We start from the raw sequence: 24,001 nt of genomic DNA, 5'->3' as shown, positions 1-24,001 counted from the left end.
ATTTGTAAACAATTATCAAACCAATAAAAAAGTACAGTAAAAAATCCTAAATTAACGTTGTATTATGTAAAATAGATGTACTGTGAGAAATCGTAAGAATTTGCGCAAGAGTCCAGTGGTCGGTAGTCAAGGGTGTCACCGCTGGTCGCTGTTGCGTACTTTAAAATATGTGGCGCAGATGTGGTGCTACATATTAAACCTGTATGTCTAGTCGGTTTCTAGACAACATCGTACCGGAAAGTTTAATCACTTATCGGCACGACTTTGTCGATAGAGTGGTAACTAGCCAAGGCCGAAGCCACCCACCTGACAAAATACACACACACAGTACACAAAGCACTTGAGCTTCATACGCATTTGTTTCGGTTTATATAAATTAAATTGTATTTTTCCATACCAATATTATTTGTTTATATAGTATTGAGAAGCGATGATACTGGGCTCGATTTCCCTTTCAAGCTGCCGAGTTTGAATTCCAGCACGCCTCGCGTTTAACACCTCTAACTTTTCTAAGTTATGTGCGTTTTAAGTAATTAAAATAACACCTGCTTCAACGTTGAAGGAAAACATCGTTAGTAAATCCAGCATGCCTGAGAGTTCTACATAATGTTCTAAAAGGTATGTGGAGTCCACTAAACCAAGGTGGTGGACTACGGCCTTAACCCCTTTTCATTGTGAGAGGAGACCCGAGCCCTGGAGTGGAGCAGTATTGGGTTGGTATGATGATGATAAAATAATATTGGTATCGAAAAAAATACTACGACAAATCCTTTTTTGAAATAGGTAATCGAATACAATTTAAGTCGATTAGTTGATTAATCACTGGGTCAAATTGTCTATGGTAAAATATTATTTTGTAAATGCGTGCGATCAATTTTTACTTATTCATTTTATTTTGTAATTTTGTTAGGCGTAGATCCAAAAAGAAATTCAGGAGTAAAACTGAAGGTGTTCATTACCCTGTGATAAATCTATTAGCTGTGATAGAGCAGACATACCACAATGTCTACATACACGTGTATAACATGCCAGGTCCTTTTCAAAACAGCTGAATTACAGCGTGAGCATTATAAGTTGGACTGGCACCGATACAACTTAAAAAGAAAGGTAGCTTCCATACCTCCAGTAACGTTGGAGGAATTCGAGCTACGAGCAAAAGAACATAGGGAGCAGAGTCAAAATGCTGATCGTGATGAATCCGAGTACTGCCGATATTGCTCAAAGTTATTCAACACCAAAAACGCGTTTAACAACCATTTGAATAGTAAAAAGCACAAGTTGGCTGAAGAAAAGAATTTGGGCAGTGATAAGCTTTCATTTACTAAGAAGGATAATCCCAGTCCATCTGACAGTGATAGTTTTGAAAAAATTGAAGCTGCAAAAGCTTTACAACCTGGAAAATTTGTTGTGGTAAACGCTGAGGATTCAGCAGAAGAGGATATTGAGACAGATTCTGAAATAGAAGAGGTATGGTTTTCATGTTCAGTTTTTAAATAATCCTAAACTAGTTTTACCTATCAGCTTTACTATTGTGTACCATTTGCATGTGTATCTCTACTATAGAACTATCTTTGTTATAGTACACAGTACACTAGCGTACCCAACCCGCTTCGCCGGGCTAGATTTTGCTTTAAACAATAAACTTACATCATTAAATTTTTAATTTAAGTCTCATAATATATTAAATCATTAATTTCTCTCCGTATTCATTCTCTTCTATTCTCTTCTCGAGCGGGTGAAGATCATTATCTACACCCATGTACACCAAACAATAGAAAATCATTATAGTAAATAAAAGCTGTATTTGACAGTTTGACAGTTTTGACAGTTCAAAAATTGGAGTGCTCCGATCGTCACCAAACTTTACAGGATTACTCGCCAGGTCAATCTGGAGATTCCCTGAAAGTTTCATTGAAATTGGTCCAGCTGTTTCGGAGCCTATACGGAACATACCCACATACTTTCTCTTTTATAAATATATATAGACTTATTTTGTAACACAGGCTGTGTTACAAAACTGTAACTGTCTGGGCCAGTATTACAACCATGTAGCAAGTAGCATTGCAGTGTTCCAGTCTATAGGGCATATTTGCTGTTGTTATTACAGGCATACAGTTCATTGACATCTAGGTCTCAGGGTTATAAATCCAGAGAGGTACTTTGAAGATTGTCCTTGCATAACCTGTCTTATGTTGCTCTATTTATAGGCAATGGTTTTCTAATCACCATCAGCATGGCTAGCATGGGCAAGAGACAAATATCTCACTGATATAAAAAATTGTCATCTGCAATAGTTTTATGAACTCTTGCAGCATCGGTGCACAAGTGGAAATAATATCTAAATAATATATGTATAATAATTAACATGGGTAAACTTCTCCTATTCCATGATCCTGTGCTTTCAGGGGATATAATTTTTGTCTCCTGCCTGAGCTAGCCCTGCAGGTTGGCCATCTGCTTGGTAGGTATAGAATAAATAAATAATTTGTAATAAAAGTAGTATTTTTCAGGATAAAAAGTAACCTTTATTTTATTCCAAGATAGGTCTGTGGTTTTGAAGATGTTTTAGATTTTATTTTGTTTTAAATAGTTTATTTTAGGTTATATTTATAAAACAGACAGGTCTTGGATATCTTAATTTTCATCAAAATTTGCTTAGCCATAGTATTTCCATAGTAAATATGAAAAGTTGATATTAAAGTTGCATTGTAGATATATCATATTTGTATGTGAAAGAAGGACAATCAGAAAAATACATTTAAACATTTATAATATTCTATATTGTGTGTATTGTATGCAATATTGCATATATTTATTAATGGACAACTATGGTCCAGTGGTAATCACAGTAAAATTTTTGTTACAAAAAAAAATGGTTTTACAGCTTGATTCTGATGAATGGGATGAGCTGCGAGTCAAGGGCAGTGACTCTCTCATCAAACCAAAAGACTGTCTGTTTTGCAGCCAACACAGCAAGAACATGGTGAAGAATTTAAAACACATGTCTGCTGCCCACTCCTTCTTCATTCCAGATGTTGAATATTGTGTGGATATCAAGGGACTCTTGTTGTATCTTGGAGAAAAGGTAATTTCGTAATCTGAACATTCATATAAGAAACATGGTTTGTTTGTGTGTATATGTTTAAAGCATAGTTTATACAGAACATGCTAACAAAAAAGAATAATGCTTCATACAAACTAAATTATTGTTTTTTGGTGATGAATTTCTAACACCTCAGGAGGAACATGTTTCTGTTAATTGCTACTATTGCTGTGCTATGAGATTACATGAGATTACAGATTAGGTAGGTTGCAATTATCATTGCAATGTATTTATTTAAGATCATCATATCACCATATTTAATTTCAGTATTCGATATTTTCAATTGTTTTTTATAAATTTTTTTGCTTTTGCAATTTTTGATGCTTGTTTTTTATAAGTGAAATTTTTTCTATTGCGAAGATTTTACTGAATTGTGTATAGAAGACAACCAAGTCAGGAATATGGTATATATCTTTATTCAAGTAGACCGATAGTTGGCACTTTTGATGCGTACATTAAATGAGTATTACATGGTAGTGAGACGATGGCGATAACCGTATTCTTAAACTTAAAACTAAAGCTATGAGGGTTCCAAACGCGTCCAGGTCTAAAAAGAAGCCCACATCAAACTTAACCGGGTGTTTTCTTTTTTTGTTATCGCCATCTCACATTGTCATTTAAAATTATAAGAAGAGCAACCTGGTTAGATTTTTTAGCGATTACATAGTCCTTTATACTATAATAGGACTTTTTTATAAGCTTACGTTTAATACAAACTTTGAACTTTTTAAGAGACATCTAGGAGATTTCAATGGGTAGTTTATTGTAGAAATGTATGCAATTTCCTTTAAACGAATTATGAATTTAATGTAACCTAGTATATTGCACTGTAAGTTTATTCTTACTTCTAATGTTTAATCTAAATATCTTTTTTTTTTGTGAAGAATTACATTGATTTATAATAGCTAAAGTTCTTTCAACTTTATTTAGCTGCACTCAGCACAGTAAGATAGAATAACAAATATTATGTGGATTCAATAAATTTAACATTTCAGATTTCACAAGGGTTCATGTGTATATGGTGCAATGAAGCGGGTCGCACATTCTACTCCATGGAAGCAGCTAGAGCCCATATGATTGATACAGGGCATTGCAAGATGTTACATGAAGGCATTGCACTGGCGGAATATGCAGACTATTATGATTATAGGTATCCATAAAATGATGAGATTATTATTTATTAAAATTGCGCAATATATTGTACATATAATAATAACAGTTTAATTCATTTTGTGTCTAAAAATCACTTGTTTTTTACAGAATATTTTGCTTAAATCTATATCATTGTCAAAATTAAACTTTCAAGTGTGGTCTTCAGATTGCCACTTTATAATGAACAATAGAGATTAACTAGCTGACCCGTGTAACTTTGTCTGCACCAAATGGGCATTTTCTAAAAATGAATCCTAGCTAGATCGATTTATCGCCCCCAAAACCCCTTGTATACTAAATTTCATGAAAATCGTTGAGAGCCAATTCCGAGATTCCAATTATATACAAGAATTGCTCGTTTAAAGATATAAGATTACTAATAATGTATTCTATAACTTCTTAGTAGGTGTGATGGATTTGTAATATTCTATAGTTTTATTTCATACCTAAATAAATTTAGCATCACCTATTATATTGATAGAATATCATAATAAAATTAAGGCTCTAAACATGTATATCTCAAATTAAAATATATAATGTGTACATATTTATATCTGTATAGGTAATTAGATAAAAATGACTTTTTGATAGTAGATAAGATAATGAAGTATTTGTGTATTTTTTAGTGCATCATATCCTGACCGTGAAGAAGGTGGTGGTGAGATGGATGTTGATGAAGAAGTGGAAGACCCAGCAACACTGGAAGGGGATGATTTCCAATTAGTCTTGCCTTCTGGTGTGACTGTTGGACATCGCTCACTTATGAGGTAGAACATTGTTTTAAATTAGGTATCCAGTGTGGTGTTAGTCTTATGTGATGAAATCTGCCTACTGCCTAAGATATTGTATCCCAATATTAAGGCGTATTATGAGCTTTCAAGTAGAGTGTAATCCAATTAATTTAAGTTGCAGCAAACATATCAAAGGCACGAGAGTTAAAATGTTATTATTTGTTGCTGAAGCAAATTGGCTCAACTACATATATTTTAATTGTCATTTGTGTTGTTGTTTGTCGGGGCTGCAATTTGTTAATTTGGGTTAAGTGTGAATCGGAATACAGCTCAAAGGTTTTTTTACTCCAGCACAGTATAAACTGCCTTATAATTTGCCAAGCAACCACAACATGACAAAAAATGATGAAATATCAGTGTCAGTAGTAGGACGGACAGGATCTTTGAAGAGGTCAAAATAAACAATAGTTTTTTTTTTTCAGATATTACAAACAGAACTTGACACAAAGCAGTCAGGCGTTAGTAAAGAAGTCGGATCGGAAGCTACATCGCTTGCTGGGAGTGTACCGAGCCTTGGGTTGGGCACCTAAAGAGCAGGCGTTAGCTGTTAAGTACGTATTATTTTTTTTATTCTGTACTTTTTAGGAATCAAACAATCTTGAGTCATAGAGTATATCTAATTAGGTTATAACGCACGGCGCTATGTGAACTAGCTTTCGAATATGGCCACCAGAGAGTACAACCTTTTTACTATCAACAGGCATAGACATGGTTGAAACGAAACTTATATAAAAATAATTACCCAATGCTGCAAATGGCAAATCAATAATATTTTTTTTGGAAATTGGAGCAGCATTGTTCAGCATAAGTTATAAATCCCACTTCTTTGACAGATTCCGCAAACAGTGGGATTCTGATAGGCAGAGTATAATTATGATGTGATTATTATCATCATGACAGTGATGGCATTTTTATTATCACGACGATGGGATTTTAAGTATTAAATAATAGCTGCCTTCTTGCATTCGTTCATACCACTGGAATCGAAAATCGTGCCTATGTAAATAAAGAAAATGTTGACTTTATAGGCCCGCTTGAGTAAAGAATGTTGATTTCGATCATTTTACTAGGAAAATGTAACCTGTTTCAGGAAAGCGCGAGACATCCACTTCATGAAACGCGTGCAAGCCAAGTGGCAGATGAAAATGTCAATCAAGAATAACAAGTTCCAGAAACATTACCGACCTCAAGTCAACTTCTAGTTTACTCTTGTTACTTGTACAGGTGCTTCTATGTGCTATCGACTGCATAGCACTGTGCCATGGTTGCACTTGTCGTTTTTATTTAATTACAGATAAACAACTTTTATACTTTAAAAGACTTGTTATATTATTTATTCATTTAGATCACTTTATTCCATATACGTGGAAACAATAAGCGATACACAGAAAAAGAAGAAAAGCTATGCTGTTGTGTACAAAGGCGGTCTTAAGCTAAGGAAAGCTCTTACAGTCGACCTGTGGTGAAAATAATAGATTAATAAAAATCGGGATTTATGATATTTGCTACATAAAAAAATATATATTGTACTGGCGCCATCTGTCGGGCTGATTTGTGAATCTAAACCATCCATGGTGACACCCAAACGCATACCAAAAAATTCATTCAAATCGGTCCAGCCGTTTAGAAGGAGTTCAGTGACATACACACGCACACAAGAAATATAATATATTACTAGCTGACCCCAGCGCCATCTGTCGGACTGATTTGTGAATCTAAACCATCCAGGGTGCCATCCAAACGCGTACCGAAAAATTCATTCAAATCGGTCCAGCCGTCTAGGATTAGTTCAGTGACATACACACTCACGCAAGAAATATATATATAGTGGTGAACTGCGATCTAAAAACAATTTTATTTGTGGGATTAGTAACACTACTATTATAGAAACACAACATTGGTATGCAAAACCAGTCTTATTGCAAAGCCAATCTGTTTCGGACAAAATTAAGGGAGAGGAGTAATATTTTATCCTGCATGAGGAATTATTTCACTAGAAACTCTGTATAATATAGTTAGTTCAAGCTGTCCATAGCAATTCTTAATTGGGCGTTTTTGACCTACTATGCTATTTATGATAATGTTCTGTGTATACTACAATTTTTCTTACTCGTATCTTTCAAGTTTGTATCGGGGGTTGTTCATTTCGTCTTGCATTTACTTTGCCTGGTCTGTTCTTATACATATTGGCCATCATCCTTTAGCGCTTGAACCCTTTTATTACGAACCGAGATTTCTATGGATTTATGCATTTAATGAATCCAAATACAGTAAAGTGTAACGTAAGCAAGCATTTATAAGAACGCAACTTATCTAATTATTATTTAAGCAGCAAGTCTATAAACATAAGACGTGGCTCTGAGTTCAAGATAATTAGATATAGTAATTATATATATATTTTATTTGATATAGCGGCTACCGCCGTAAACACAATATTTTTATTTGATTATTATTAAAAATATATGAAATGAAATAAAAAATGAAATAAATTTAACTTTTTTTTTTATTTATCATCCGCAACATTTTATTTCCTTATTTTTATATATTTATACCTTTTCTTCATTAGAGTATCGTTAACCCTTGTACCATGGTTCAATGTCCAAGGGATTTTTATCGGCTTTCGATCTATTTTGATGCTTATTCTGAATAGGGGAAACGCGTTAACTGTACCATTGAAGTAATTGGCAATAGTCTTTGCCAACTGCTCGTTTACAACGTAGCTGCTGTGTATATCCGGAACTTTTTTGAAATACTTTGCAAGTACTTTTTGAATATCTTCATCGTCAGTTTTCGGTTCTAATGCGTAGGATACACCAATGACAGCAGCTATTATCTGTAATTTAAATCGCGCGTACAGTTCGCACAAACTTACTTGGCCGGCTTCAGTTGGCAATACGTTTTCGCATTTATAAACCTACAATCTGGATACTAATGTCACCTCGGACTATTGAAACTGTCGCCTCGGACTATTGACCACCACGACCAAATCTTTAATTGAAGTCGTTAGCAGAGTTATCATCATCGACAGGGAAGTAAGAAAAGGAGAACTAGGTACTAAATTAAATCTGCGATCTTAATTTCGGGCGTCAGCCATTCCACTTAAGTACCCACCTACTTCACCTTCAACACCGACTTAGATCGGACGATGGTGCTGCACTGTGTGATAATAGAATCCCGGGATTAGCCATTTATATAAAGGATATTCAATTTATTTGATTGATTGCGACGAACTAAACTCCATTTTTTTTCTACGTTTCTTATTGTGTAAACAATCTTGCAATTACTTTTTAGTGTAGTTTGTTTTGAAAATACCTATTAAAAATAATATAAGCATACATTCATAAAGAATATCTGTGTTCGATCTTTGCTCCTAAATTGGTAGGTAATTGGAAAAATAAAATGACTGCATCAAGCCGTCAACTTCACCTGAATGTGCGTGAATAAAGACTTGTTCCGCGACCGTTTACGAGGCAATACGTGATTGCTGGCCGTGGATATTTCCATGTTGAAACGTTTTCACGCTGTAGTGCTTTTCCATACTTCGGTGTTGCGTAAGACAGATCCCATGCAAGAATCAAATTCAGTGGAAAGAGCTGTGTCAAGTCTGCTAAGTCAAAAGAGCGCCGTGCGTGACGTCAGATGTTCATCCCATTCCGGGTGAAGTGCATATAAGGTTGGTGCAGTTTAATAATTCAACACATATTAATACACAGAAATAAAGAAACATTAAAGTGCTGCGAAAACAGCACAATCTGTATTTATTTTGACACATTTGTATTTCTTCTATTTTAAATAAATACTTTAAACTAAAAAAATATTATTAGATTGTTCATAATATAATAAGACATACAGAGTAGGGATACATAAGACTTTTTGATTTCATCGATTGAATGCTATGTAGTGATACTACCGTGGCACAGAAGCGCGGAGTCTTGGGAACGAATGTATAGTAAGTGTGTATAGTATTGTGGCACTAATGTCATAGCGGAGAACGGTGTTCGGTAGTGGCGTAAGGAGGAACAATTCCTATAAAATCAAGTTTCAATACGATTGCGGGGGATATGTTATACCTAGTCGACTTCTGTCTTGGACTGCCCGTACTCTGCTAGGCGTCAATTTCGCACCATACACTATCATGCTTTGCCAAACTTGGCCTACCGGAACCAGTCATTATGATATACGATTTTCGTAAGTAAGATTACATAGAATTTCGTGAAAGCATGTCAAAAGGTTTGGAGGACAGCTTTTCACGCTTGATTCGTATACAATATCCAGATCAAGAATAATAAAATTAAACTTACTATCAGATAAAATTTACTAAGCCTTGCAAAGTCAAGAAACATTTTGTGAAAACGATAACAATGGCAATAAAAAATAATACAGGTACGACCATACGAAATAATTAAAATTCATCATAGCAAAGGAAGTCATGTCACGGCAATTAATATTATGTAGGTAGGTAGGTATTTATTTAGTACTTAGGTACTACTTTTTCATTTAAACTATATGTACTTTTGCAATTGGCAAAATAGGATGTGATTTTTTTCGACCAATACCGACGATCACGCACTGGTAATGTAGCGTTGATAAACCTACGAAGCAAACGAGTTAACGGAAACCATTGGATACAGCATAAAACCATAGCAATTGTACGTCTGCAATCGTGGGATGTCTATCAGGTGATATCTATGCGCTTTTTACCTTAAAATTACATTGGTCCGCATTTTGCAGTTTTGATACAACTGTATGAAAACCACACTCGTTGGTACCTACTGCAATTTTGCAGCTGATATCTTTGAATATCTCAATAATTATATAATATAACTAGCTGACCCGCGCAACTTCGTCTGCGTCAAAAATAATTAAAATATTTTTAAGCATTTCTATACCCGTCGTAACGTTTAAACGATAGGTCCAATTTGATAATTTAAAGAGGGATTTGCAGGTACATAATCAATTGTTTGGATAAAGATCTGATAGGAACGTCACCATCTTAAGATTGTAGGCGTGTTTTGATTGACAAATTATAATAAAAAGCGGTTATTGTGGCTTAACAGTTAGACGTTTAGCCTCCCGGACTTTTTTTTAAGTAATAATGATTACTTTAAACATCTCCATCGATTCTTACATACATACTCAGAAACTTTCGCATTTATAATATAAGTAAGATGGTACGCATGCATTCGATCGTTGTCCCTTATGCCTTGCGACTCGCTGTGAAGATTTATGTCCTTTATCTCCGATAATATCAGATCTTCATTAAAATTACACAACACATGCTTGATAGTATACACTTCCAAATAAAAAAATAATTATTTAAATCGGTTCAAATTTAACGGAGCTATGAAGTAAAATTTGTAAAAAATTTCATCTCATTTCCCGGGAGAAGCTTATTGTGTATCGACATAAAAAGTAGCCTATATGTTGACCCGGAATATCAGCTACCACTGTATCAAATTTTATTTAAATCCGTTCAGTAGATTTCACGTGATGCCCGGACAGACAGACAGACATACAGACATAAATTAAATAAAAATCTGTTTTGGACTCAGTATCGATTATAAAGCATCCCCCGGTCAAAATTTTCAAAATATATTAAATGTACAGAAATCGTTTTATTATAAGTAAAGATATAATAATATATTTTTACTAGCGGACCCCAGCGCCATCTGTCGGGCTAATTTGTGAATCTAAACCATCCAGGGTGCCACCCAAACGCATACCAAAAAATTCATTCAAATCGGTCCAGCCGTTTAGGAGGAGTTCAGTGACATCACACGCACACAAGAAATATATATATAAAGATAATAAATTTTATTTAATTTTATATAACGTTGGCTTCCTATTAAATAAATAAATAAATGCTAAATATTGTATAAGTAGTTATTTTTTTTTTGTTAAATAAGGTATAGTTTGCATTTTTGCGATTTGTCAATGTTTTTAACCGACTTCAAAAAGGAGAAGGTTCTCAATTCGTCGGAATCTTATGTATATTAATTACCCGACTACTCGAAGACGCCTGAACCGATATATAGAGAAAAGTATTCATGATACATAAAAAATATGTACTACACTACTACATGATAGTATGTACTATATATAAGTACCATTATTACCTACAAAAAGTCCCCGAGGGAATATATCTAACTATCATATTTAGGTCACAATAGTGGCGTTTGTGTTCAAATTTAATTAGAACGCCGGTAGAAACAAATATTTTTTGCTTTTTAGTTCCTGGGCGTATGTTGAAGTCGATTTTTTTTATAAACAAAAAATTATAACATTATAGAATATTTTTTCGTCAGTTGCCATAAGATTTATTAGAAAATTTGGCTACACTACTAGTGAAGGCGAAATAGACTATAGTAGAAGGTATCGTATTTAATAGGCCAATAATTGATAAACATTATTTTCCTTTGGAATTAAAAAAAAAATATTATTTTCACTTATATTCATGATAAGTTTGCACAGGCAAGTCCACCACACCACGAGGCGTAGTTCCTCGTCTAGAAAAGCCTAAACCGGCTTTAAGTATACACAAGCCAGCATCGATAGTCCTCTTCCTGTCAGAGTCGTTTCCAAGAGCTGGATTTATTTCTACGAGGTCTATTGCCCTGAGGCGGCCCGTTGCGTAAACTATCTCCATAAGTTTAATGGCTTCACGTAGTGTCAATCCACCGCGCACTGGAATGAAAAAAGAATTCTTGAAAATAGCAGATTTTATCATGTAGGTACCTAAGTATGTCTTAATTATTTTTTGACCCTGTACATCCACTTTCTCTATTCGTACATCACGAGATTTTTATTCCTTGAAAGGTAAATAAAAAGGTACTTAATAAGTAAACAATCATTTATTTTCATAGTAATGACTGAAGTTTTGGTCTGCCGAGACTGATATTCCTGCTTTTTCGTTCACATTGGAAAATAGATGAAAAAAAAACTGTGTTCTGCGTCTTGGGATTGAACGCATCCGATTGGATCTCCGCGGATCTTATTGCTTATTTATGACGATGGTATACCTATGTACGTTTGTAAACACGACACGGCACGTAACATTTGTTAACCCTCCTTTACTAACATGACACCTGAGTGTCACTTGATGATATCTCTTCATACATTTATTGTGGTAATTTTATTTATGAACGTCCCTTGGAAAGCAACGTAGCAAATATAATAATATCATGGTAGGTTTACCTAAATGTGGAGAATCCCTACTAAGGAGGCAACTAGGTTAATCTTGGAGTCACGTTTTAAAACGTAGCATTGCTTGTAAAGTAAATACTGGCAGACTGTCTTGTACACTTGCGTGCATCCTTGCATAGTTACCTACTTGCAGACTTGGATTATATTCTCACAAATTACCTAACGTGTTTTCGGGGCACGGAGGGAAGCGACCAAATTTCGCAAGTAGGTCACACTTCACACTATCCTTCATTAAAATTTAACTCTCTAAGGTGTCTCCATTCTGTTTTTCGTTCCAAAAATACACCAACGTTAACTACCAGTATATTCGACACTTGAAATAATAATAATAAAACGGAGTCCTAATCCGCATTGAGCCAGCGTGGTAGACTGTGTTACAATACCCAAACCCATTGTGGAAAGAGACCCGTGCCCTGTAGAGGGCTTGGTAGCCTGTTATGGGTTATAATAGATATGATGAATATAACGAAGAACGGAAAGCAGAATCCTCTGTACTACTATAACCATATACCTACTGCAATCACAGTTGCGATTATGGGCAAACCCTCCGGTTGGTGGAGGCATTTAGTCCAACAGTGGACTGCTATTGGCTATTGATAAAGAATTATCCGTGATTTTGCCAATTAATTTAAGATAATGAATTCAGTTCCAACCTGTATTACGTACATTACATTTAATATAGGTGACGGCCGACTGGCGCAGTCGATTCCCCCTACTGGTAAATGTTTGTGTGATGAACATGAATGTTTTTCAGTGGCTGGGTGTTTATATGTATATTCTAAGTATTTATGTGTGTTATTCATAAAAATATTTATCATTTTAGTACCCATAACACAAGCTGCGCTTACTTTGGGGCTAGATGGCGAAGTGTGTATTGTCGTAGTATATTTATTTATTTGTTAATTTATTTAATATATTTCTGTCCCATAAGATAATCTGTTGGTGTTTGCCTGTGTGTCATTAATTGTGGTCGATGGTGATATTGATACGAAATTACGAACCGGGAGTTCCAGTGCTAGGCGCCTCCAAAGAATCTAGCGAGTCAATATCGAAGCTGACGTGAATCGGCTTACTGCCATCTGGGTCCAGCCTTTGAAGAATGTGTTGTATGGACTTCTGGATGCCGTACCTGATAGATTTCATTATTAATTGAAGTTATTAATTAGTTATTAATAAAAACGTTCGTAATCCACTATCTAAAGCGAGGGCCATATCGTCGCGTCAACCAATCACAGCCTAGCGAGTAACCAATCACACAAAACGCGCGTTCGAGTAGGACTCTTAGGATTGGTCGCAAACTCAAACGACGCTAAAGCCTCAGGTTTGAAGCCTAGGTTTGCTTTAAAATCTAGTAGGTATAATATCTTCTAACATTATACTCACTCTTCGACATCTTCCATAGCAAACGTTGGCACGTCGTATTTTTCTATCGCCAACCTTTCATATTCGTCCACGGATCTCAGGCCAACATAACCAAGATTCCTAATTGAAAATCTGTAAAAAAATACATGTACACCGACACGAAGGTACCTTACTTAGAACTTATAAATATTGACGTGTTGTTATCTAAAATGGAACACTTAAAATTTCATTCGCTTCAACGGTGAAGGAAAACATCGTGAGGAAACCTGCATGCCTGAGAGTTCTCCATAATGTTCTCGTAGGTGTGTGAGAAGCGGTTACGGCCGTAGTCCACCAATCCGCACTGGGCCTGCAGCGTGGTGGATTACGGCCTATGATTATACAAAATGGATTGGGAAATAAAAGTAAACATCAGGTGCTTTCATGGCTAGGCGCGTCAGTGTACCCTTAGCGTTGCAATTTTTAACACAAACTAGATACCTACTAACAACTTTTTTCACTCGCTCTCGCCTATTACTTCTAGTAGGTACTTTGTCAAATTCATGGCCCGTAACCTTCAAGGCGCAAGTCTTACTAATAACTCTACTGTAGGGTTTCATTTAGGGGAGGAAATCAGGTTTTGTGGGACTCCTACAACTCCACTAAAACCCCTCGTCCGTCCTCAGCACATTTGAAATACTGCAATATAATGTTCGAACGCATCTACTATATCCAAAAAATATCTTATTTTTGCAAAAGTCAAAGGTTTTGAAAAAACGCTCGCCGTGTCATGGCCGCATTTGTGACGTCATAGGCAAATTAGAGCTTTATAGAAAATTCATGTTCCAAAATTAAAGACAAAACTAAGCACCTGATAGTTTATAATCACAAAATACGTTTTGATATACGTAAATAATCAGTGCGAAGTTCAAGCGGTACAAAATTTCAGCTGCCATGGCGCGGCGGGACGATAGATTTTGCAGTTTAATGGAGTTTTTTTTATTCATTGAAAATAATCTCAATCTCACTACGAATATACCAAAAAAAATACTGGATAGAACCAAGCGTTACTTTGCGGAAGTCCTTGCTATAATATGAAAAAAAAAACTTAATTTGCCATACTCTTTAAAAAACGTATTTTTATTAATTTTCAAAATGAATAAGAAATACGTTTTTTATAATACAAGAAACATTTGTCATTAGATTATTAAAATATTGTAGCGATTCTTTGTTACTGTCACCATCCCTTTTATGCTTAGCCTCAGACGGCGAAAACTTACTCTACACCACTGCTTACTGAGCAGATTTCTTACTTTGGAACTTGCCAATCCATCGTTGGTAGATACGGCCAATAGTCTGACAGCTCTTTGACCAGCAGTGCAACAGGCATACCGTGCACCGAGCCAGACTCTGAAGTTTTATTAGTGTTGATGTCTGCATGGGCGTCCACCCAGATGAGAATCATATCTTCGTTCACTTTGTAATGACCATCCACAGTACCTGTTCAATGGCAAAAAGTCAACACTCAAAAGTTATTTTGCGTCCAGTGCTTGATATAGGCCTTTCCGACATGGCCAGCATACCATCACACACCATCTAAGATCAGGTCAACTGATTGCGTTCACGTTTCCGTCTTATCAAATTTGTTATTAAACTACTGATGGAGTAAGTAGGTATCCTTTATACTAAACTACTGAAAGTGTTTTTCATCTGAGGAATTCCGATATATCCGAAGCTATACAACTGATTCACATAAAACTTTTATAAGGCTAACAAGACGGTACACGGTATTTTTATTTTGGACACTGATATGGAATATCAATTATCAACGATAAAAGCAGGCGTATGTACACGACTTTTATATATCTTTTCATTTGGATTAACTGACTGTAGTAAGCCGTCACATATATGAATTATTTTATTAACAATTCGTAACCTAATATAGAAAAGCAATTAAGAAAGCTTTGAAATCATTGATAAGTATCCTTTGAAAGTCTCGGATAGATAGAAGACGAAACTCTGCAACGTTTATAAAATCATGTGTAGTGCATGCAATGGATTGGTAAACACCAAAATTATCCACTCAATACTTATCTGAATAATACTTTTTTAATTACCAACTCCAATGGAATGATCGCCGCCGATAGTGACTGCCACACGCCCTTCTTTGAGAACTTGTGATACTTTAGCCGACAGATTTTTATTGCAAGCCGAGACGAGTGGTAGATGGGACATGTTATCTACATCGACTGGCTCGTCACGAGTTGGAATCTCTACATCACCGTAATCTTTAATATCTAGCCCATCTGAAAAATTTCATATTGTTTTCCAAAAGAAATCCTAAAGCTATATGCCATTTTAAAATCAAGAGATCATATTTAAACGCCAAAACTACAGAAAATGCTTTTCCATAGTAAGGAATTTAGAAAGAGCTTAAGGCTTCTATGAAAGGCATTCGATTATTTCCTTCTATATCTTAAAGCGCGTTTCTAAGGTATATGGTTATAGTCAGTCCTAATACTAATATTTTAAATACGCATGTATAACTGTTTATTTGTAGCTTCTGTTCAGCTCAACCACTGCACTCTTCCTGGTGAAACTTTGCACCTATATCCTATGGATACTTTTATTCTGGAAATAACTAATACTCCTGAATAAAAAATACCAAAATCTCGAAGTCTCTGGTAACAGTTAGCTATCTAAAAACAGTACATAGTTTTGTATGCGTATGTATAATAAAGCCATTTTGGAGTTCTAAAGCATAGGTTCTTTGTTTACTTACATATTTCTTTGAGGTGATCGACGAGTCCAGCCGATCTCATGGCTGCAGGAGCTACACTTACACCATACTTTTTTTGGCCCTTCTCGAATGGCACTCCTATAATTCCTACCTTCTTCAAGGGTTCCCACTTCTCCTTTCTGCTCATATTTCTCACGAATGTCCTAGCAAAATTCATTTTCTATTAAAATTATGTAGCTTATATTAGTAATACTGTTTTACGCTCAGTATCGTCACTGTTACTGACATTTCGTTCGATACAGTTCTTTACTCATCTTATCTTTTCAAGTCAAAGGTTACCTGATGTTCCAAGTTTTTTTTACACTTTTACATCATTATTAATGTAAGTAAGCAGATATGTTAGCTTTATTTTTAAGTAATAATTATAAATACTATATTATAATAATTTGGGTGTTTTAAATAATCTGTTTCAATACATTTAATCGACAATATTATAAAAATAATTTGATTTTACTAAGTCTACGTGAAGCTTCTGAGAAAAAAGGTTGTGCTCTAACTGCACTTATCTTAGAACCTGTGCTATCTGCATTAAATAACAAAGGTAGTTTAGATAAAGTACCTACTTTTAACGCTTATTCTACTTCATAAATTAGCAAGTTATAAAATCGTTAATCGTTGTATGTTCATTAATTTTTGGAATCTGTTCCTAACTCATTTACAGAATCTAAGTAAATGTCGTCTATCCATATATGCATAGACCACTTAAAACATTGTATGTACTTTAAGTTTTTAAACCCAATAAGACGATAGGGCTTACAGCAATGCCTAAAACTTTATCAACATTTTATAAAACCGGAGCGTCTTCACAAAACGGTTGATCATAACAGGAAATATCAACATATTCAATACAAAAAATAAAATAGTATCATTTTGGATTCTCGCAAGGTATCTGATAAGTCTGATGATGTAAAACATTCTCTTCAGTCTTTATATTTCTTAATCCAATCATAATTAATTTCTTTTCTTTTAAGCCTGATGCCGATGTACTGTAAAAATGAGGCATTTGGTTTATAATTTAACCACTTTCTTGAATTCAAATACTTTACGTATTTTGCTTGGAAATGTTGTTGTAATTAAAACTGTAACGTAGTCCTGCAGTTCCAACGACCACGTATTAAGAATCCGTAATTCCAAAAGTCTGCACGGTTCTTTTGTCTAAAAAACTTCCTAAACATACTAACATAATGAATTTTCATTATTTGTGTTTAATACAGCCACTGTGCATGTGGTATTTCCGTATTATCGTGCGATCCGTACAAATCCTCATTAGACATAATATGAGTAACTGACATGATTAAATATCAACCCGTACATATTAGTAAAATATCATCATTATATTCTCGCTTTAGTGCAAAACTTAGAAATATGCTTTATCTTTCTAATCATCTTATTCTCCGGAGAAACTCCGTAATGAGGAGACTTGAGTGCTATTAATAACAATGCGATATTTGCTTATAACGCTATGAATTTCAAACAGCCCTTAACCTTAATAAGGAAGATGGATTCCAAGATAAATTTGAGTTATTACTGGAGAGTTAGGCTGGAAGAGGCTGGCAAAATCTTTATAGAAAGCAACATTCTTCTCATTAATTTTTTGCCCATTCACCGTTGAAAGGTAGGTAAGTAGGTACCCGAGAACTACTTTTCTTTGAGGTTTATTTAATTTTAGCGGTTGAAAGGGCGAGTGAGACGAAACGTTAATTTTGAATGGTACTTCAGCAAAAATAAGTATTTTAAACGCCATTCTTTGGTAATAATATATCCGCTAAAACTTTTTTAATGTTGTACGGAATATTGAAAGGTATGTAAAGGTAGGAATGGAGTAGATATACTTTTTTCGAAATATAAACAGATCATTTCCTTGTAAATAATCACTACACACACTACTAATTGTTAAAGGTATATAACCTTAAACATCAAAAGCTAAATAGTGATTATTCTCATGAGCTTTTGAGCGGAATCGGGATTCCTAATGTTAAAAAAAAACTATATTGCACAGCCAAGCCGATATTTTTGTAGGTATCTAATGAAAATAATAACACTAACAGTGAGACTATCAGTGTTTGCATCCTCATTGGCAGAGAGTATAAAACTGAAATTCAGAACTCAAGCTTGAAAATCTTTTAAAACTTTTTTAATCTGTAACGAATGCCCGCTGACGGATACCTACATTTCCCAGGGTTGTTTGCGAACTGGATTTTAACTTTTGAATTCAATAAAAACTCCCTGACTCGGAATCTGATTCGCTTCCCTTGTTCGAGGTGAGTTAAGCATTGACGCCATATTGCTATTTACTTGCGTTTTAAAGTAAGTAGATAAAAAGCAATTTATTCTGGTAAAAAATTTAAATACGATTAATTATCGAACTGAGACAGTTAGTTATCTTTTCTTATTATCAATATTATAAGATCTAGATTTGAGTGATATGGGCTGACAATAAAGATAATGCAGATAAGAACAATGCAGACCTGCGTGAGACACCAGAGTACGTTAAATCCTGTTATTATAATCATCATAATCATTTCTGTAAGTGGATATCAACCTATGGACACAGATCTTCAGCGCAAATACACCTGGTCTTCAGCTTCCTCATGACCGCTGGTCGCTCTCTTCCATAAACAGTAATAGTGGGGCATTCGGAAACTAGTATACTTCCAATAGGGTTTGCGCCGCTATGCATAGGAGTTTATGCCCAATTATTAATAACTTGTATGAATTTTGCTAGTTCTTTGTACTACTTGTTCGTACCAGTAGTAGTCACAACGAGTAGCAAGGAGCCGCTGGAACCGGCGCATTTGGAACATCATAAAAACCTATGACCAGCATCTAGAATCCCCGTCGTCAGTTGGGTAGGAATATAAATATTTTGGCTTCGGTGTAAATAATCAAATTTAAACATAATCTATAAATTTATAAAAAAAAATGAATCTTAATTGCTTGATTGATTGCTTTTCTACATTAGCACACATTTAGGAATACCCACTGCAGACATAAGGCATGATACCTATCGTATTTCGGAAATGAAAATGTACCTGCAACTAGGTTGATAGGTACCCAGTTAGTATCGGCGACAAAGCCAATAAGGTTGACTTCATCGCTAACCCTATCGATAAGCAATCTAGAGCGATAATTAAAACGCCCCCGAGCTCCACCGCAAACTGTCACAGTTAATCTTAAATAGGTGAACCAGTGAATTGAAAGCACGCGACGCTCGTGTGATTTTATATCGTTGTTAGGGCATCAAAATCGGTTTCTAAATAACCGGGATTTACTTAGGTTAGGTTAGGGAACTTGACCTGTTTCGTTCAAACTGATTTGGGAACGATTTATCATATGTCGCCTAAGCACACAGTCTATGCCTTTGCACCCTAGCGATAACTAGGTTACTAGGTCAGCGATAACTAGGTTTATTGACCGGCTGTTTTCGATCCCACCCTTAGATTGCAGATTTATTTGACCAAGTGTATAAGCACACAAGAATTCGGTTCAAGAGACATAGAATAGAATAGAATAGAAAAACTTTATTGCAACACAACAAAAAAAAGGAAAATACAAGGAAAACAGTAATAGGACTTGTCCTATTACTGTTGCAATAAAGTTTTTCTATTCTATTCTATTCTATGTCTCTTGAACCGAATTCTTGTGTGCTTATACACTTGGTCAAATAAATCTGCAATCTAAGGGTGGGATCGAAAACAGCCGGTCAATAAACCTAGTTATCGCTGACACAAGGAAACTGTTCATGAAGCATTGGCAAAGTGTTCCTGACCAAAGTGTTCATAACCTAACTATGTGGACATTAATTTTTGAAATAATTTGTTATTGATAGATTAGAGTGCAACGTAAAATATATCAATTATGCAAGATGCTACACATATCCTAAAGTCGGGAAGTTGTTTGTTCCATAGTTTCAAATAATTATACGCTCAATTCTAAAATACGTAAAAAAATAATTCATAATTAAATTAGTTATCATTTTACTTTGGTAAGGCTTCCGTTGGTTATAAACCTTTCAATGTTAAGCACACTGAAAAAACAAAAGCCGCCAAAATTTTATCTACCGAAGCTTTTTCATTTAAATTAAGGAGATACTTAGTTTGGCTAGCGTATTTTATGCACAGTAAAACTACTCCTATAAATAACGAATTCCAAGGGTGAAACTAAAACTACTCGTAACTCCCGAGATACCTATTGTAAAGTAAGCTTGTTGGGACAAAATGTTTGCAAATAAAACTTGCGTAGAATATATCTAAAAGTAAATAGCAGTTGTTTATAACGGTTAGGTAGGTACATACGGTCTGGAAATATTTATATTGCTTTAATCTGGGTTATAATCAGAAGGGTTGCTACCCGACCTTTATGGTGAAGTAAGATGTTTCGAGTAAACGCACTTTATTGTATAGGGCAATAAGGTGGTTTCATTTTATTGTTTATATAGGTACTGAAATAAATGAAAAGTGTTTAGCAATTGTGTTTTAAAAAAGTATTTGTGCATGTAAATACACTTAGTTTATAGTTATCAAACATAAATTAAACGACAATATCAATACAATGAACATTATGCTAAATTTCTTATAATCAACGAAAACAAGGTTAAATTTGCATGGTTTTAATGCAATGGCTACGCACGTTCCGACACCATGAAAGAGACTTTGCAATGCACAACTGAGTATTGAACATCGCTTGATGAAAAAAAATAAAAATTACGACTTTGCAATTGCGGATGCGGATTATAGCTAATTAAGCTCAATACCCATTAAATATCATGGATATCCACAAAGTAATGCCTGCTTCTAACAATGACAAGAGAATTAGAATGTATTTAATTAATGTAGCAACCTAGTTGTTATATCTAAAATATTTGGAAGAATAAAAAACTTTAAATGCCCTTTAAATTACATATTAGTAGTAGGTATGCGAGCTTGGGCAACTTTAAATTATACATGAGCAGCAAATAAGAAAATTCCTTTGGATATTTCCCTTTACATTATGCTCATCGACAGGAAAAATATAGGAAGTGAGAGGATAAAAATCGCACGGTCGAAAGAATGTCTTTTGTGGGGTCACATGAGAGGAAAAAGCAATAAATTTATATAAGGAAAAAACATTTTAACTTGGTATTTACAAGTAAGACCGCGAACCCGCATTAGATCAGTGTGGAGAATCTATCTTGAATCCATCTCCTTTGAGATCTCACAGCTCTGCAAAGAAAAAGTTTTTTTGCCCAGCCATGGGACAGTACAAAGGTCTGGGAGCGGATCTCATCTTATTAATTTGACCGCCTATTTAACCGCCTCCATTAAAAATAGTGGTTATCAATTCGGATGATTATAAATGGTTCTAGTTGTTATTTCATTTATGTATGAGGTATAAATAAAAAAATATACTACGACAAAAGACACATCGCCATCTGGCCCCTGGTACTAAGATGGCTGATGAATATTTTTATGAATAATATACATAAATATAACTAACTTATAATGTACATATTAACTCCCAGACACTAAAAATACATTCACGTGCACATTTTCCAGTCGTGGGAATCGAACCCACGGCCTTAAACTTGAAGCAGGGTCGCTGTCCACTGCGCCAATCGGCCGTCGTTTGTTTCGGTACTGTTTATTTATTGGATTTAAATCGGTTAAGACATCAATAATTCTTTATAAATTATATTACGAATATGACAAAGGATCCCTATATTATATTATTCTTATTACTGATATTTAACTCTTTAACTTCCTTGTAATTCTTAGAGAGTCGAGCCTTAACAAAAATACAGCCTATGGGTCATAGCGCAATTAAAATGGTTTTAACGGTGTAGGAAAACATCGCTTATCATCGGCAGAAGCCTCCCACCAGGTGAAAAATCTAATCTTTAGCTATATTATTGTTTCAGCGAAAGTTTTAAACCATACCCAGCAATAGTGAGTTATTCTTAGTAAAGCGGTCAGTAGTGGTTGGCTACACATTTACAGACACTACAAAGTTCTTTAAAGTTCCAGTAAGACATGTTATTCTAACTTGTAAGATAAAGGAATCGTCTTTCATCAACTTCAGCCTGAAGACAAGCGCAAGTGGAAAATGTAATTTTAAAATAAAAACTACTTCAGTTTGCACTGCCACTTTCTGAACTAAGATGTCTTTTACTACAATTTTCGAAACTTTTATAAGTTTCAGTACTTATTTAATAAGGAACGATCCGGTCAGGATAGGTTAGAGGCTTTAATGTCCCACGGCTGGGCATAGGTCTCCCTCCCACATGTTAGGTTTTGGGTTTGGGTAAAGGTTTAAAACACGGACCCACTTCACGGCTCAAATGCGGATTGGTGGGCTTTAAGGATTATTAACACATATTAAGAATTGCAACTGGTAATGAAGTCTGACGGCTTTAGTGCTCGTCTTGGCACGGAGATGGACAAGGGCAATTTTCTAATTTTGTATTACTTCCGAAATTTTTAAACCCAATTCAAATTTTTGCTTGAACCTGGATTCGAACCCAGGACTACGTGATCCCAGGTTGACCATAATAACCAGACTACATGTTAAAAATTTTTGTACATTTTCCTTTACTTTCTGCGGCATTGTTGTGCTCTGCGAATTTTATTTTTGTTTTTAGGGGATGGTTTTGCACTTACAATCAGGTAGGCCGTCTACTTAGTCCATCAATTATTACTTTAAAAAATACAAAAAAAATATATATATTTAAAAAAATATAAAAATATATAATTAGTAAAAAAAAAAAAATATTTATAATATATATTTTATATATAAAATTGGAGAACTAATCGCTTTAAATTTTACGCGAATCAACATGTGTTAAGAAATTCAGACTTAACTTGTATTCATCTGGCATATGCCTCTAACATCTTCGTTTAAGTCTCGGTATTACACTTATAGCTTAAATATTGGTTAAGGATAACAAGAGTACTATCTATCTATTACCTAATAAAGAGAAAATTACAGTTTCTGAACACGGCTCTCCTGCAATGAAGAGACTCTTGAGTGTTGAGGCAAAGACCCTCATAAAGAGTGATAATGTTAATGTGCCGTTATTTGCAGAGGTTGGTTGACGTCGCAAAATTGAAGCTTCTTTATGAATAAAATGCATAAGTTAATGTAGTAGAAATATTAAGATGAAGATTAGCTTAGATTTATTTAAAGCAACAGAAATAACGAATTTTTGAGCCTTTTGCAAACCTTTAACACTTCTTATTTATATGATAGCGTAATGAACTCTCTCTGTACATACCATAGTTTCTTTCATTCAAGTGTTGCCTGTAAGAGATTGTTTTCAGCAATAAGGCCGCCTTTGCATGCCTTCATTTTTAATGTATTTCTTATCCTTATTATTTTGCGTTATCTATATTATTTTAAGTTTTGCGCACAACAAAGTTTTTCTTTTTCTTCTTCATGTAGAGGCAGAGGTATTTACTGAAGAATGCTAAGTGTTGCATAACCCTATATGGTGTGTTTGTAATGAGTACTTCCGTCATGCAAGGCGAACCTTTTTAGAAGTACCTAACTTGACCTACCTACCTAACGTGAGCTTTTGTTGATCTTGTGATTTGTTTTTATAAAAACATAAGTTATTTTATGTACCTACTGAAATAA

At 34.7% G+C, this 24,001-nt stretch overlaps 3 protein-coding genes across 5 annotated transcripts; 1 reads left to right on the top strand and 2 right to left on the bottom strand.

Moving 5' to 3' along the window:
* The first annotated feature begins 849 nt into the window (after nucleotides 1-849).
* On the top strand, nucleotides 850-6,630 carry LOC120623332 (zinc finger protein 622). The gene is made up of 6 exons (XM_039889299.1): nucleotides 850-1,467; nucleotides 2,885-3,085; nucleotides 4,099-4,253; nucleotides 4,882-5,022; nucleotides 5,469-5,597; nucleotides 6,137-6,630. The coding sequence occupies exons 1-6, from the start codon at nucleotides 1,003-1,005 to the stop codon at nucleotides 6,246-6,248; spliced, it is 1,203 nt and encodes a 400-aa protein (XP_039745233.1). The 5' UTR covers nucleotides 850-1,002; the 3' UTR covers nucleotides 6,249-6,630.
* Nucleotides 6,631-7,554: 924 nt separating this feature from the next.
* LOC120623417 lies at nucleotides 7,555-8,718 on the bottom strand. The gene is made up of 2 exons (XM_039889440.1): nucleotides 8,473-8,718; nucleotides 7,555-7,879 (listed from the first exon to the last, which is right to left on the bottom strand). Exons 1-2 carry the CDS (start codon nucleotides 8,548-8,550, stop codon nucleotides 7,571-7,573), a joined length of 387 nt encoding a protein of 128 aa, XP_039745374.1. The 5' UTR covers nucleotides 8,551-8,718; the 3' UTR covers nucleotides 7,555-7,570.
* A 2,694-nt stretch (nucleotides 8,719-11,412) lies between these two features.
* On the bottom strand, nucleotides 11,413-16,868 carry LOC120623414 (arginase, hepatic). Of its 3 annotated transcripts, none has more exons than XM_039889438.1 (7): nucleotides 16,670-16,868; nucleotides 16,373-16,533; nucleotides 15,708-15,896; nucleotides 14,904-15,090; nucleotides 13,633-13,743; nucleotides 13,251-13,378; nucleotides 11,413-11,730 (listed from the first exon to the last, which is right to left on the bottom strand). In XM_039889438.1, the coding sequence occupies exons 2-7, from the start codon at nucleotides 16,515-16,517 to the stop codon at nucleotides 11,489-11,491; spliced, it is 1,002 nt and encodes a 333-aa protein (XP_039745372.1). In that variant the 5' UTR covers nucleotides 16,518-16,533; nucleotides 16,670-16,868; the 3' UTR covers nucleotides 11,413-11,488. The 3 variants fall into 3 exon arrangements, with proteins under 3 accessions (XP_039745372.1, XP_039745371.1, XP_039745370.1); XM_039889437.1 differs by having other exon boundaries at nucleotides 16,617-16,676; XM_039889436.1 differs by lacking the exon at nucleotides 16,670-16,868 and having other exon boundaries at nucleotides 16,373-16,609.
* Nucleotides 16,869-24,001: the final 7,133 nt, after the last annotated feature.

This window comes from Pararge aegeria, chromosome 4 (genome assembly GCF_905163445.1).
Source record: "Pararge aegeria chromosome 4, ilParAegt1.1, whole genome shotgun sequence".
Lineage (NCBI taxonomy): Eukaryota > Metazoa > Arthropoda > Insecta > Lepidoptera > Nymphalidae > Pararge > Pararge aegeria.
Note: the sequence above shows the minus strand (reverse complement) of the source record. Positions and strands in the feature narration are given on the sequence as shown.

What these genes read in the sequence shown, in the direction of transcription:
- LOC120623332 (XM_039889299.1), top strand. Translation starts at nt 1,003, where the DNA reads ATGTCTACATACACGTGTATAACATGCCAGGTCCTTTTCAAAACAGCT. An exon ending in GCAGACTATTATGATTATAG is followed by an intron (nt 4,254 to 4,881) that starts GTATCCATAAAA and finishes TGTATTTTTTAG; the next exon opens with TGCATCATATCCTGACCGTG. An exon ending in GGACATCGCTCACTTATGAG is followed by an intron (nt 5,023 to 5,468) that starts GTAGAACATTGT and finishes TTTTTTTTTCAG; the next exon opens with ATATTACAAACAGAACTTGA.
- LOC120623417 (XM_039889440.1), bottom strand. Translation starts at nt 8,550, where the DNA reads ATGGAAATATCCACGGCCAGCAATCACGTATTGCCTCGTAAACGGTCG. An exon ending in CTTTATTCACGCACATTCAG is followed by an intron (nt 7,880 to 8,472) that starts GTGAAGTTGACG and finishes TTTAAATTACAG; the next exon opens with ATAATAGCTGCTGTCATTGG.
- LOC120623414 (XM_039889436.1), bottom strand. Translation starts at nt 16,547, where the DNA reads ATGAATTTTGCTAGGACATTCGTGAGAAATATGAGCAGAAAGGAGAAG. An exon ending in ATGGATTGGCAAGTTCCAAA is followed by an intron (nt 13,744 to 14,903) that starts GTAAGAAATCTG and finishes ATTTTTTTACAG; the next exon opens with ATTTTCAATTAGGAATCTTG. An exon ending in GCCTAGCACTGGAACTCCCG is followed by an intron (nt 11,731 to 13,250) that starts GTTCGTAATTTC and finishes TTTTCATTCCAG; the next exon opens with TGCGCGGTGGATTGACACTA.